The following is a 16,413-nucleotide window of genomic DNA, read 5'->3' on the forward strand; positions in this document are numbered from 1 at the left end:
AAAATTAAATACTTTGCAACATTCACAAACGACCATTGAAAGTATAATCCCCGTATCTTGTAATCTATTGATCAAATGTGATAATACGCCAGAAGGTAAATGTCTTGTGTGAATAAGCACGAATTTTTGTTGTGAGATTTGAATGCTTTAGATATAAAAGTGAGTGATTCTGTATCCCAATTGGATCCTTATTTCTTAATGTTTGGTCATGGATAAAAGTAGAAGCTCGGTGTGTCCGTTATGTTATCCAATGTCCCTGCTTCCTTTATATACTGGCTATTTTAGAAAAAAATATATCGATAGAGGGCGCTGCTCTGTGATGTCACCAGTCTTTTTATAGAACTTCGCAGGGGGTGTATATAAAGGCACGCCATTTTGCTTACACACCCAATGGGACTTTGAAAAAGCTTCCCTGCACACTGTTCTTGTGTATCTCAGCGTATGACAGTTTGTCGTATCACTTAGTACTAGCGGACCTGAACCCCATAAGTAACCGTAATGCAGGCTATAAAATGTGTAGTCGTCGGGGACGGGTAAGAAAACATTTTTTTTCTATCGCTTCCGTGGTTCTCGCCGAGAAGGCGACCCAATATGGCGTCTCTGTGCGAGGATGTCAGTTTCCGTGTACTTCAAATTCAGAATTTCAATGACTATTCACACCTGCCCATTCGCAAGAAAGGCCGGTCAGTTTAGCAGTTGACAAGCTGAATCGTTTCGTCAAATCGGTACCAACGTCAGAGCTCCACACTCGTACGGGACGTCAAGTACAGTGTCAGGGTAGTAAGCCCGTGTCATGAATGGGTTTATGAAGGGGTGAGATTGAGTCGGTGCTGTTGTACACCAACATCGAGGCCGGCGCGCGAGTACAAGGTCACTTGCGTGTCATCTCCCGGGAGAGTCCAAACTCTTCATCTGTGTATGGCTTCAACATCCAGTCGCTCGCTTGCACTTGTGTTATCCTTCAAAACCGTCTGTTAGTTACACCATGAACGTCCCAACTTTTAATACACAGTGTGAATTATCTTATCTGTACTACAATTTATACTTGTCCAAAACTTCTCGATTTCCGCCATCACCAGTATGCAATAATCACCGCTAGTATACAACACACACAATTCCTGCATGCTGTCAAGTGTTAACATTTTTCTAAATACCAAGTTCTTTGTAGTCAAGCTCACCCAGGAGACTTGAAAATTCTGCTGATATTGTTCCAATTTGTCAGTTGAAGGCGATGTGAGTACTTGTACCAGGCGGAAGTCAAGGACCTTCAGTGTCACGATACTTCCTCAGTGAAAGCTGCATCATGTTTTCACATTCTAAAAACGTGTCATAATGATTAAGACGGAATGATCTTCGTCTTTGTTTGAACTTCCTGGTTGTAAATTGATGCACATGTATGTCAAAACTAACTGGACACTTCTGACAGCAATTTGGCCATGTTTGCTAAAATATCAGCTTTGTTTCTTGAAGTCAGTTGTACCATAAGTTTCCAGCACACAGCTTATATGTAGGTCTAACAGTACACCAGTGCACATTGACCCACTAACATTGTTCCAATGACCTTCCCATAAAAACTTTACAAAGGAATATTGCAAGAGTACACCCAAACTAATGTAAGAGTAGATGCTTTTGCCCTTCAGCAAACAATACTCCAGAAAGGTGATGGTACACTAATTGATGTTCTTGTCAACCGTTTGCCAAGCTGTTCCAAACACAACTATGCTGGTGATTGCTAAATGGCAAACCAGGTCCTCCCGACACTTTCAGCACCCACATCACAGCCCTGCACTAGCAGGCACCATAGTTTAACCTGTTCACCTCTATTCCCTGTAAACAGGCTCACAACCACCGTTGATAAGAATGGGTTTGGGCCAAACCATGGTGGTGAAAGGTTTACATCCTCACATTAGACTGCAGACAATTGCTTATGCTATCACTGCTACTTTGCCTTCACTCTGATTGCAAAGCGACTTTCAGACCAAGTGTCTACAGGCATAAATCTGACAATCCACCGGGGACAACACTCCCACAAAATCAATTCTACGTGACAGGTTATGATGATACATTCAAACTACATGTAGATACAGGTGACTGCCAATAGTGGCCCCTCTAGCGGGCAACTTCATGGCCATCAACCCTTCCTTTTACTTCAGTTACACCCATGGTCAGCAACTCAAAGATGAACCAGGACAAGGTTTCACTAAAGTGCTAGGGCGAGCAAATCATTTTCAGCCCCCAATAGCAGCCCATGAGGTAGTCCCCCAAAAGATGACCAGCCCAGTATTGTGTCAATTTCAACTAACCCACTAGTCAGCATTTTAGTCACCAGGTCAATAATTCACCTGCCCACCAGGGCTAGTAGAAGCATAAATACTAGCATACCAACCCTGTCATAAACCCATGAGCATGGTGCCGGATGAATTTGCTCACCCCATACAAGTAGCAACCACAATATTTCTCATTTTCAAGATGTCGCATTTTTATCCTCCCTCATGATGAAGTTGCCCATAACAGCCAAGCAAATAAAAATATTTAAAAGTCTGCCATCAAGTCACAAACCAAAAGTTGCATGTGTGGTACATGGTAGAGTAATCAGAGAGACAAAAGAGAAAATGAGGCCAAAATAGAAAACTTTAAGTGTCAGACCATTTGTAGTTGACTTACAGATATTGAAATATAAACATTGAGTCTTATGCTTCATTGTGAAAGTGCTGGTGTATAGCTATGATGTAGACATATTCATAATTCACTGAAGTATCAAGTATATTTACTTCAGGAAAATGGTTAAGTCAGATCTGTTTGAATGCATAACAAATGTGTAGTTTTATTGAACGTATCAGTGGTATAGGAAGTAGGCAGTTCTATAAGTGCCATTCTTCAAGTGATATCTTTTGAAAATATGATATCCGCAACTTCCACTCATCTGATATAGACAGATTTCAGTGATGTCATTTTCAGTAAAGATTGTTGGAATGATGATTTGGGGCCTGGTACAACTTTCTGCTTACAATTTGTTATCGTCTTCTGTGGTGTTTGCATGATCCTGTAAGACTTCAAGACTCATAGTTGGATGTACCCCACTTTATGAAGTTTCTGAAAGATATTAAAAGTTATAGTTAACATGTGAGAGACTTCATAAGTTTTGATTTCCCAAACTTAGAATGTAATAAAACATAGCGAGAAACAGGTATCCAGAGTTGAGATCCTGACAAAATCTATGAAGATGTAGTTGTGCCTAAAATAAAACTTGGACAGGCAGGCCCATGTGTAATGATTGTACTTTGAGAGCAAATCTAGTTGTTGGACTATTCTTTGATATCAGGTATTTGTTTACAGCCAACTGTGACCTGCATAGTGCTTAACTTCCCGTATTATTTTCTTTCCCATACAGCGCTGTTGGTAAAACTTGTTTACTTATAAGCTACACTACCAATGCCTTTCCAGGAGAATATATTCCGACTGTGTAAGTATCCATCCACGTCAGTGTTCTTCCCACCTTTGGAACTACAGAGGACAGCCAATTAACATAAGAGTGTCTAATTTGTATATTCTTGTGTTATGCAAATGAATTCTTGTCTGTAGTCATCAAGATATGAATAGATTTGTCAAAAAACCACAGGGATGGCCTATTCCTCAAAATTCCCTAAGGGAGAATTTTTTCTATCTTTCTATATGTCTATCTATCTATCTTTCTGTCGATCTGTCTAACACACACACACTCTCTCAATATATATATGAGAGACAATTTTAAATTGAAATGATTATTTCCAAATGAATTGTGTAAATAATTATTTCAAGACATCCTTTCTAAGCTGCTAAAAGTGCAGATATTTAATGAACCACTTTTCAGTGGTTTTTGGTTGTTCGTACCAGTATATGAGAAGAAATCAGTAGATAGACACTGCTTACTCAAAGATGGCACCCATTCAAATTGCTGAAAGGTTTCCAGTGTGTTAGATAACAGATTGAACAATTTTTGCCATATTCATAATCAATAGTTAAGTGCAATGGTTATGTAATGCAAAGATCAAATATAATGAATGCTGGGCGTTTGTTCAATAGATATACGCAGGGTGTCCTTTGATTCAGAAAATTGTGGAATTTTCAAGCGATTCTATGCCGTTTGTAATATTTCTTACTGTTGGATATAAATTTGTCCTGTGTGTTTACATGTCAATGTGAAGAAAAAGAGAGATTTGTGATATGTTGCCAGTTGGATCCTTTTTCGAGTGTATAGTTTTAATTTGCAGAGGAGGATATGATGTGATTGTGTTTCAAGTGCAGGAAGGCGTGCAGATTATAAATAAAACACAAAGCAAAGCCTGCTGACAGTGATACGAATTATTGTACTCACCGAGATGTGGCTGCAATGCCTCTCTCAAAGTAATCTTTTTGCCGATGAGCATCTTGAGATATGTGTGATGATAAAGGATTCAGCAATTCCATTGTGAATGTGGTGGAAGGTCGGCAGCTCCAGTCTAAACACTAAACCTCAGTGAAGGAACTTTACTCTTTAGTCAAAAAAGTCACACACATTGGATATTTTGCGAAACAACACAAAAAACTCACAAAAAATTGCCCTCACAACAGAATAATTTGGCTGAGCAAAACACCTTGAATGAAATTTTGGTCAGCCAATTTCTTTCTCACATATTTAGGGCTTTAAATCTGGCAATCCTATACCCTAATGTTGCAGTTCAGTGTTCGCAGTGGTGTCTATACAGTATTTAAAGGACCCCTGGACTGCTAAAACCGCATGTCTGCCGAAATGACCAAAATAATGAAGTTGTAGGTTTGTGGTACAAGTGGGGTTGCTGACTCCAGGCGAGAGCTTTTGTGCACAAACAGCCATTCGTAGAGAAAGCTGCTTATATATTTACAGCATGGGAAAGTGTTCTGAAATTTCAAAGAGACAGTTCTAGTACCTCTCAAAGGTGCAAGGAAACTTAATGCCATCATTTTTGGACTGAGAAGTTATGCACTGCTAGACTAATATTTACACAACTTGAGGAGGTATTTCAAACACAAAAGTACTCATAGCTAACCAATGTTTGGAGCATTCAATCTGTTGGATAAGGAAATGATCTTGTTTAGCATGTTTTGAACTGTGCATTTTGTACTCTGAACTCAGTCCTGTATTTTGCAACAAGTTCAGAGATACTGATTAAATGGTGAACTTCCAATAGCAGTTTCACGACGTAGGTGGACCGAAGGATAATTCCCCAGAATTCCTTTCCCAGATAACAGATGTCCGACATGATCGCTGATGAAAATACGATATGGAAATCCCAGATATTAATAATCATCATGAGTGTTTTGTGAAGAAAGGTGGATTAAATGAAACTCTGCAGTACGAGTGCGTCTTTTTGGTACAATAAAACTTCCAAGCGCAAAAAAGACAGGTCTGTCAATCTCAGCACTGTGATTTCTATGCAAGTTGAAAAACAATGACACCTGTCTGTCTGTACTGTCCACAATGGTGTCCGTACCAAAGACCAGTACATATTTTTGTCACATATTGTTGAGCATTGTTTTCTTGGCGATGGGATACCTGGAGTAGTGAACATGCAAATTTCAAAATAGCAACAACCTTTGACACACTGTCTGTCAGATTAGTGCGCCATCGTCAATAATTGTAATAATTCTATCACAGTCAATCTCCATACAGTCTGTAGATTGATGAACAAACTTGTGAACACAATTACATCTTGTGTCTTGTTTCCCTTTACATTGAATCAATAGTTCTTAGAAAGAACTGTCTAAAACTAAATGTTGTGCCTCAGTCTGTTTAGTGTCGTGCCTATGGTTTATTAGCCGTTCATGGCACTTGAATGCAATAAATATTAGTGAATGACAAGTTGTGACGATGCTACCTAAATTAGTACAAGGAACTGAGCACAGTTCATAGTAGCCATTGAACAAACGAATGAGTTACAAATATGTGAATTCGGTTGTGTAAGTGGCATTATCAAGAGTCTTGTTTTGGTGTTATTATGAATATATTGACAAAAGTACGATCATAGCACGGCAGACTGAGCAGGGATATTGACACAACCCTGCCCAGGTTATGTCAACAGCTGGTGTGGAAGTATTACATGTAGAAAATCCTAGGTTGTCATGAGGGCAAGTCCGAGGATTTGGCTGTCTTTAGAAGGGAAAAAGCAGATCAGTTCTTGTTCTATAAAATGATAGAGGGTGAATCACGACCCTAAACGTTACCACTGTTGAAGGACACGTTGATTGTACAGACATACCGTTTCTCTACAAGGGGTTTTCCATGGTTTCATAATCTATTCATATGTTAACAACCAAAACAAAAGAATATATTGTCATAAGAGAATATGCAAATTATGCATTAATTATGCAAACTGGCGTCCTCTCTGTTTTTCCAAGCTGTGGAGCACACCGGAGATGTCTTGTTGTAATCATGTCCTCAAAAGGAAACTACCAAAAAAGTATTAACAATGGAAAGACCCAAACAATGGTGGTATACCAGGAAGTTTCTTTTTGAAAAATGAACAGATTTAAAATACATTGCGTAAATCGTGCTGTAAATTGTAACAGAATAACTTGCAAAAAGTATCTGTCACGCATTTAGTAATAAGAAGGAAATAGATCGGACAAGCCTTTTCAAAGTCTTTCATTGTGTAGAATAGTGGAAAAAGGCAAACAAATTGAAAAGTTAGTTCCTTCCCTGCAAAGAGACCTTAAGTGACTCCCTTTTTTGTTTGGGGTGATTCCTTCCTTTTTTTGCCTTGTATGAGCCATATTTTCTGTGATCTGTAAAAACAGAATCTGCTATGGGGAAAAGGTACTGTGATAAATGCAGAACTGTAATGAAATAAATTCCAAGAAGTAATTACTAATCACAAATTAAAACTGTTTATTAAACTTTATACAATGACTTTATGACTTACTGACTGGTTTCTCTCTGACTACTGAGTATTTTATGGTTGTGCTGTTCATTGTACACCTTGTTTTTCCAAAATAGTTATGAAGTGTAGTTGACTTGAGGCAGGGAGTGCCAGGTTGCGCTGTGGAAGTGCGCCCTCAGTGGCAGAGATGTTCAGCACCTCACTTTGCCACAAACATGTAGGGAAAGGGGGCTGTATAATTACCTTCAGCTATTGTTATTTGTCAATTACTGTTTGTTAGGCGGGCCAATCCTATTTTTAAGTGTAAAACGTCAAACTGCAGGAAAATTTGATAAAACAATTTGAAGTAGTAGTGCTGTTCCATGCATATCATATTTGCAGGAATAGTTTAGATAAAAAGAATTACAGAAGTACATATGTGTAGACTGTAGTATTTTGGTGTTAAACTTCTCTATTTTGTTTTTTACCTGTCAGCTTTGATAATTACTCTGCAAATGTAATGGTTGATGGTAAACCGATCAATCTGGGATTATGGGATACCGCTGGTCAAGAAGATTACGACAGACTCAGACCGCTTTCATATCCACAAACAGTAAGTTGATCAAAGTACATATACTTTGTTTACACATAAAATGCTTAGAGGGGATGCTCTGTATTTGTGAACTCTTTATCTCAAAATTTTAAATTTTAAATGTTTGCTACTTTGATTAAGGAAACGGTAGACTCTTTTTTAGTGACAGAGAAGAACAAGTATCAGGGATCGCCTCAGAAATTCTTAGAGAACTAAATTGCTTCAAATGTACAAAAACTTCAAAAGTGAAAAAAGCGGCCAGCTCTTCAAGGCAAAATTGACTTCTTTATTTGTTTTTGCAAAAAAATAAAATGCTGAGTTGCTGCTTTTGTCTTCAAAATCTGCAAGGGTTTGTGTATTTCATAAAATTAATTTTTGAAATCATTCCTATTGGGCACATTCAACTTGAAACGTTGGTAAAAGCTGCCAATACAACCAGTCTTCATTTCAAAATCGTATTTGACGCAATTATATTCCATCACTTAAAAGTTCTGTGAGTGTGATAAATTCTGCCTTTGATATTCAAAGTGTCAATTCACGGTTTGTTTCCAATTTCAGGATGTCTTCCTTATTTGTTTTTCACTGATCAGTCCCGCATCATTTGAAAACGTCCGTGCAAAGGTGAGTCGCCTTTACATTATGTACTCTGTGCTGTCCTAGCTAAGAATATGCAGCGGTACTGTAGCATATCTATAGTGCTCGGGTCAGGGGTCATGGCCACAGAACCACTGTGAACCTGTAGGCTTTACCGGTAGTTTACTACGGCACCGATGGGTGTGCTGATTTTGCTCACAAAAGAATGACCTGTACCCACTTTATCATCAACTATCTACAACTCATTCACTGCTCCTGCTAACTACCTCGACAATAAGAACATGCATTTTCAGCCATTTTCCCGTGAGCCATCGACTGTTTATGTGGTGTCCATGGTTGGTGTCCATGGTTGTTGAAAAGGTATCCTTTTTATCGGAGTGAATCGGTCTGAAGGGCTAGAAATTGAACTCACTGGGCACATTAGACCTGAGATATTCCTGAATATCTGCAGATAAATGAGCTTCATCACGTTCATAGTATCGACAGACGAAGAATGAAATCATCTAAATGCTGTTCATAGTCTGTTGGGCTTTGGGTCCAAGGAGTCTAAAAAAATGACCACAATTAAGCTGAAGCTGTGAGTGGGACTTGCCACTGTGAATGTATTAACAACTTATGAAAATCAATACTCTTTGTCCATTTTGTGTATCAATATTGTTATACAGCCATCCTTTTATGTCTGATCAATATCTTCTAAAATGCCTTTCAAATAATCAATATGATTAATATGGATTAGCAGGAAAGGCTCTTGGGAACACGATTGTTCTAAAATCGGTAAAATGACAAGGTCTTCATTACTGTACAGAGAAAAATTTGGTTACACAGTGTTTCATTCTTTCATAGCTGTGGCTGTATATATTATGAAGTACACATTTTACATTTATCAATAGCATGTCCATTTTCAGGACCCAGAGTCGCCGTGGCTCAAACGCGTTACTGTTTAACAAACGCTATGGTCCTACTGTAACCAAAATTATTATAAAGGGAGCAAAGTTTCCGTAAAGTAACTTGTGAAAGGTTTAAAATTCTCATGCAATAAATATCCAAGTTTTGTGGTTCAATATTTTTAGAAAGACACTGAAAGAGAACAATTCTACAGCAAAACTGTAAGCGTGCAGTCTGCATAGTGCACATTCATAGTGGGCCTGTTTGTTAATGTGTTGTCATCACAGTCTCCAAAGAAAGCTTTCATTGTGCTAGCATCAAAGGGAAATGAAATCAGTTGCCATGGTACGCCATCATCCACAATTCTATGTGACATTTTGATGTGCCAGCTTGTGATAAAGAATGCCCTCCTGGACTATATCCCGATGAGGTAAAATTAACGGTATTTTCATTTTGTGTCGCAGTGGTACCCCGAAGTGAGTCATCACTGCCCCAACACTCCGATTATACTGGTGGGAACGAAGCTGGACATGAGGGATGACAAAGAGACCATTGAAAAGCTTAAAGAAAGGAAACTGGCTCCCATTACATACCCACAGGTAAGTCAAATAGTTAGCCGGGGTGATGGTCACTGATGCCAGAGTAATGGAGTGCTTTCAAAAATAAAGGAGGGTGGCAAAAAGCAGTACCACTTTTGTAAAATTTACAGGAAAAAATCTTAAAGTTCAAATGAAAAAATATGAGAAAAGATAGTGGATAAAATTAAATGTACGGTGTTTTGTGATCATGCCTTCAGGAGTTAACTTACAGGTCAATCAGTATTATGTAAATTTCTGTATTCTTTGATCACTTGACCTGCAGGACAGGGCAATAGTTGATAAAATTACGTGATATCTTAGTTTCAGGATGATGAAAATATGATATGTCAGGTCCATGCGCACCACAAAAGTTTATTTTGCCCGATTTATCAGCATCAAATTGTATCCCGATAGAATTTATGTAAATTTATGTAAATTTTAGAAAGTGATATCTACTAAGGGCAAGCAATCATAATCAGAAATACTGTGCCGGGATTATTGGATATTTTCAATCTAAGAAAACAAATCTTGTGATCTTTTCAAGGGTCTTCAAATGATGAAAGAAATTAGCGCTGTGAAATACCTAGAGTGCTCGGCGCTGACACAGAAAGGTGTTAAGACAGTCTTTGACGAAGCCATACGAGCTGTTCTCTACCCTCCAAAAGTTCCAAAGAAGAAGAAAGCGTGCAGGATCCTTTAAACAGTAACCACTGAAATTCTAACCTGACTTTCAAATCTTTCCTTTTTTTTCCCGTTTCATTCGCTAATGCTCTCCTTCCCCCAGACATGGCTTTTTTACTGTCAAATTGTTCTCGTGCAATTTAAGGATCGTGCAGAAATGAGAGAGAGAAATCTTATCTTAAGCAATGAAATGAATGCAGAGTTCAAGTGCATTTTGACCGTAATTTTTGGCCAGTAAAGCAATCTGACGCAGGTGTGTGGACACTATAGGCAGAGCATTGCCAATGTCAAGTTTATGCCTTGTTAAGGGGGAAGGAAGACATTACAGCGAATGCAGCTACTACGCTGGTACGTAGCCCAGACTTGCTGCTTTGATCCAACTTTGCAACTCGTACCTCTGCTAACCCTGAAAAGGCCAATGATAACAGATGCAAATTTATTCAAAATATGCTTGATTATCAGCACTGTGCAGAAACAAGATGTTGACATTTAAGGCTCATTATGATATTACTGTTGTTGCAGTGGGTATAATACAATATAAAAGATTTGTGACCGTGTAGTATATCATATTGGACAGTCACAATTCCTCCCCATGGAGGGACTGTGATCAAATGTGCTGTCGACCAATCTTTTGCACATGTCCAGTAAAACTAAACTGATGTCAACGCCTTCTTCCCGACATCGCGGTGCTCATCATAACGATAAGGTGCAGTAACCAGTAAAAACATTTACACCAAATAATTGCCTATCATTGGGCTTTTGAGATCAAATCTTCCGTCATGGCGGTTTATTCCAAATCCACACCTCAATGACCTATCACTGAAATTCCGCAGGGGGAGAACAGGGGGAGTTGCCGGAACAAAGCAAAGTCGCTGGACTGCATTGTATTTAGACAATTACGTGGGACTTTATACCTTTCCAGGCTGTGTTTGCACTGCTTGGAGCAACAATTACTCAGCTTCTGTATTCTTACTGATTGTATATCCTCAATATTTGTAAACAATAATGGAATACGCTTGTTGTCAATATGGGTTAATTTTGTTGTATTTTGACTCTTAAATCATGTTTCTTCGTTGTGATTTGAAGTACTACATGTACTTCACGAAATAAATTTAAAAAAAATAACCAAAAAAAAATTTTTTCTGGACCAACTACAAAATTTATTGTAAAATACTAAGAGAAACAGCACGCGTCCATGTTAATTTGCTATGTTTATTTGTTGTGGAATCAAATGTAAAATGTTGACGGAAGTTTGTTTTGTTTTTTTAGAGTTTGACAAAATATTCCAATCTTGTTTACAAATCTGCTAACAATGTGAATAAAGTTTTTAACAATGATTGAAATGAATCTGTATTATTTTGTTTTGTTTTGTTGGTTTTTTTTTGTTAAATATCATGGATTCACATGATCAAGGATTAACGACTGTGTTGGTATTAGGTTTAGTTACTATTTCTTTACGACAGGAATTTTGTAGATATTACAACAGTTCATGTATTTTTCTAAAAACAGGAGAACTTATTCATTGCTATATATGCAAAAGCCATCATTTCATTGTATCTTTTGTTGTTGACTTGACCAGGCTTGTGAATGCCAAATGGGTCAGCTCAGTGCCTACAGAAGTCAAGAAATTCTTAGCATTCAATTTCTTTGTGTGAGAGACATGGTTGTATAAAGGGCGCCCTCATCTGGTCAATTTCTTGCACCATTTACCTCATTCTGTATGAGCTGTAGTCTTCACATTTTCCACCACAAGAGCAATTTCATGTTTACCACTTTTCTCGCTCCAGTTTTTTCGACCTCGGCTTCCAGCAAGCAGAAAATTTTTTCATGTGTCTTTTTTCACAAGCAGAGTTCAGAAATTTTTTAAAAGCATTAGGGAAGGAATTTATGCCGAACTTCGGCAAGAAAATAAATATTACCGATACATTTTGGATATCTCTCTGTTGGATAAAATTGACTTCTGGATTGTGAACTGTACAGGTACGGTAGCTGCTGCCATGACAAATTGCAAAGCTGAACAAAGCAGAGCAGTGGATGGTCATATGCGCTGGTTGGTCAAATTGTCCTCGTCAGAGCCAACTTTTACTCTAGAGTGACAAGTTGACAGTAAAGTGATCGTAGATAGTAAATGATCAAAATTTATCTTTTACAAAACGAAATGTAACCTTTAATAATGATAATGTGATGTACTCGTTTTTTTTATTCATAGTGAGAACTCTGTACATATATGCAGGAATTTCAGAGAATTTTTTCACCCCTGGCTTTCAAATTTGAAGTAAGCGTAGGACAATTTATGGAGACTTTTCCCCTTTTCATGCTTGTACGTGATTGTCAAAGTCTGTTGAAAATTTTTTTAACCTCCTTTCACCCCAAGTGTCTCTATGTGCAGGTCAACCAACAGTGGGATGTAACGAACACTGGTCATGAAAAGGGTTTTTTGAGACCTGTGCAGTCAGAATCATCAGGCTGTTGTTTGCAACGTGCGAAAATTGCTCTGGAAACAGTTATAGAAAGCTACTCAGTAACTGGCCATTAGCAGTTGTCATCGTACCATGGCTGGGATACCACCCTTTTGTAACATTCCGGTGCAAATACTGCACGAGTGTTAATAAAACGCTGATTGGGTTAACTGACCACCAGCTGCCAATCTTAATGTTGATACGTCAAGCTTAAAAATCACCGTAAAACTGTTGTAAAGGTTTAGACAGAGCAACACGTCTGTAGAATGTAACACTTTTACACCAAGTTCAATGTTTGACGGTTTGCCTAGCCAGTTTTTTTTGGGTGGGGTTTGATGTCCTTTTTTTTTCAGAATATGCTAAATATATTCAGCACATAGCAGGTATCTTCAATAAAAAATTGAAATAAAATAACTATACCAGAGTGTACTTTTGAAATAATACTTCAGCACACAAGTAGCATGACTTACTGAAGGTTTTCATGCCATTTTTCACAACAAAATATATATATATGGAATGTGTGATCTTGTACAGGTTATTGTCGTTTGTGTTGGTCTTCTACACACCAAACACTTCATCATGATGAGTAATTTGCTTCTGTATACAAGAATAGACAGTATGAAATATTTACTAACTGCTATGATAGTGGTTCAAAGCAAGGAATGACAGCTATTTTATCCTAGACAATATTTTAACTTAAAATGGCACGATTTTTTTCTGCGCAATAACATTTTGTTTTGATGTCTATAGTCACTGCATATGACCTGGAAATTGAAGTTTGATTATGCCCCGTTTTGAAGGAAAATTAAGGTCACAGTGATTCACTTTGAGACAGTGATCATACACTAACTTTTGCCTGTTTAACTCTCTCCAAATGATTGTCAAGTGTTTCGAAATGGTTTTCACCATCTTTTTGCAACATTTTTGGAATGTCGAGCGTAGTGTAGTCTGTAGTTTGTCAGTGTCAACGATCGTTGATATGCAGAACAACTGAGTCTTCCGTTTCACCAGTGCACTACTTCAATAAAATTTACTCTAATGACATCATCAGTTCATGTGTTCATGTCACAGATTAGATATATTGCTGTACCTATGATGCGTGTTCCAAAAACAGATCTAGGAATTGAAAGAAAAATTGCAAACCGCATTATCAAGTCATCACAAGTAGCAATGTTGTATTTTCAGATTTGTGTAGTATTTGAATATCACTGTTTGTTGACTTTCAGCATGAATTCACAGAATATGGTCGAACGCCATCACAACAATTTCAACACCCCCCATATATATATATATATATATATATATATATATATATATATATATATATATATATATATATATATATATATATATATATATATATATATATATATATATATATATATATATATATATATATATATAACACATAAATTCAGGTTAGTAAGAACATTACAGCGTTAACAAAAGTTTCCAGCTATGTGTTAAGTTTTAGCAAGTCTCTGCACTGGCTCTTAGACCCATGATGTCAAGACAGAGGGTTTAGGGTGCTGATGGGATATCTGGAACAATCTGGTTGGAGGAAAGTGATCATTTGTGATCAGTAAAACGGGTGTTCTTTGAATTAAAAGTCGATGTTGAAGTTGAAATAAGTCCGAGCATGAGCATGCCACTGCTACAATATTAGACAGGCTGATCTGTGGCACATCCATGAATAGCCTGTAAAACCCGGAAGATCCTATGGATGGAGGCATGCCTTTTACAACATGATGTGTATGTCTGGGTATTCTGCCCTCTACCCTCTCACATTATTGCAGTACCATTCATAACATTCATAATATGTGAGCGTTTCTGAATTAAAAACATCAGATTTGTGCGAACCTTGGCATTTTATACTGTATATGCATTCATCACATGTATGCATTCATTCATTTCAAATATCCTAACAAATGAAATGTGCAGTCAGCTGAGGCAGGATTAGACATGCATAATGTGATCTTGGCAGGTCAACCATGACAGGAGATACAGGAAATGTGTATTGGCATATGAATGAAATATTTGTGTAACCAATTTCTTCATACAGCCCAGATTTAAATTCTGATGTATCAGTGGGATAAGCTTGTATGTAAGACCTTTGTATGTAATCAGGAGGTAATCCCAGCAGTATCCAAGTACAGCTCATGAATTTGTTTACTTTGGTTTGATTTTGTAGTTTCCAATCTTTTGTTGCACTGCCAACAGCACAGCTTATTCAGTCGGAGAAGCTAGGTTAGACATTATCATGTATGGGGTGACCTCATCCGGATTTGTTCAAATTACTACCAAATTTAGCAGTTTTTTAAGTAATATTGCATTAATATAATTATGAAATATTAATAATATTGATAAATCTGATAAAAACATCAGAGTTTAGCTTCCTTTCTGCTCTGCAATAGTTGATGAAATCACTGAACTTGAACCTGTATGAATTATATACTTGACATACGTTGTGTCCGATATCGTAATAGTATTGCAGAAGGGAAAGTAAGCTCAACCCTGATGTGATACAAAATTGTTTTATTAGTAATATATTTCATATTATGATATTAATAAAATAATTTTTAGACATATTCATTCCTAGTCCTCCTCTGGATGTGATATAATGACAAACCAGAGTCATTTCATTAGTGTGTTAATAATTGTTCAAAGGAGTAGAACGGCGAGAGAAGCAGTCATCAAAGCATTCACACTCAAGCCAATCAACTTGAAGTGACCACTAAGTAATACCACTTTCACATGTGCCCTGTATATCTCTTTTCTGGGGCCCACACCAGCAACACCACAACAGAAATAAGAAAAATTGGACCATGTAGTGGTAAAACGGTACTCTGTATCAATTAACAGAGATTTATGGGTCCAGACGAAAGGGCCTATTAAATTATACAATTAAATCAGATTTTAATCATTGAAATTCATTTTTAAAGTGCCATGCTAGAAATCTATTTTTCTTTATACACTTCGCAGGATTTTCAATGCAAGGTATGGCACCTCCTTTTATGTTCTCAACTTTCAATAGTAAAAGAACCTGGTCTTTTCAAATCAATCTGCAAATTTGAAAATGCCAGAACTACATATCATACCCATCAAATGAAATGTTATTTGCCAGTTTGGTTATACTTGATTGTACAAAAATGTTTTTGTTTTTTAATGCTTCCAAGTGACTCTCCTCATCATTCGTTTAACCCGATCTCTAACATCTTGCATCCCCTCCCACCCTTGGATCAGGGGTGTATACTACAGACCCCTTCCACTGATTCTTGTAAATGCATCTCTTGCCTACAACTGATGACATAAAAAAATCTAGACTATCCCATTATACCAAATAGGGTAATTTTGATATATCACATATGTTTACGCATACGAACTATGAATTTTATTCGTTAAAGAATGCGAGAAAAAATACCCGTATCGTAGTTTAAGTCCCCCGGTCGCAAATATGCAAACATCACTCGAAGGATCTGGGAGTGTAGTTTATTTAAGGGGGTGTATCAATGTTTATCTATTGGCAGCATATCAAATCTCAAATATATGTAGACGTGCTGAAGTTCGACGACCGTTATCACAAATATCTGGATGTCTTGTTCTATCGAAGCTTCCATGGAAAACTAAAGAAAACGTCAGGACATATAAAATTACAACCAATGCCTTTTCATTTCTAATCTTTAATAATATAACCCTAGTGGGTGGAGTTTTGGCCATTCATTGACAACCCGATATCATGAATATGACCCGACCTTGTCTTCATACAGTTC

General features: G+C 37.4%; 1 protein-coding gene across 1 annotated transcript; it reads left to right on the forward strand.

Moving 5' to 3' along the window:
* The first annotated feature begins 324 nt into the window (after positions 1 to 324).
* On the forward strand, positions 325 to 13,057 carry LOC139151196 (ras-related C3 botulinum toxin substrate 1). Its single transcript, XM_070723798.1, has 6 exons — positions 325 to 533; positions 3,392 to 3,463; positions 7,350 to 7,467; positions 8,005 to 8,067; positions 9,390 to 9,524; positions 10,048 to 13,057. The coding sequence occupies exons 1-6, from the start codon at positions 499 to 501 to the stop codon at positions 10,201 to 10,203; spliced, it is 579 nt and encodes a 192-aa protein (XP_070579899.1). The 5' UTR covers positions 325 to 498; the 3' UTR covers positions 10,204 to 13,057.
* Positions 13,058 to 16,413: the final 3,356 nt, after the last annotated feature.

Source organism: Ptychodera flava, chromosome 15, assembly GCF_041260155.1.
Source record: "Ptychodera flava strain L36383 chromosome 15, AS_Pfla_20210202, whole genome shotgun sequence".
Taxonomy (NCBI): Eukaryota; Metazoa; Hemichordata; class Enteropneusta; family Ptychoderidae; genus Ptychodera; species Ptychodera flava.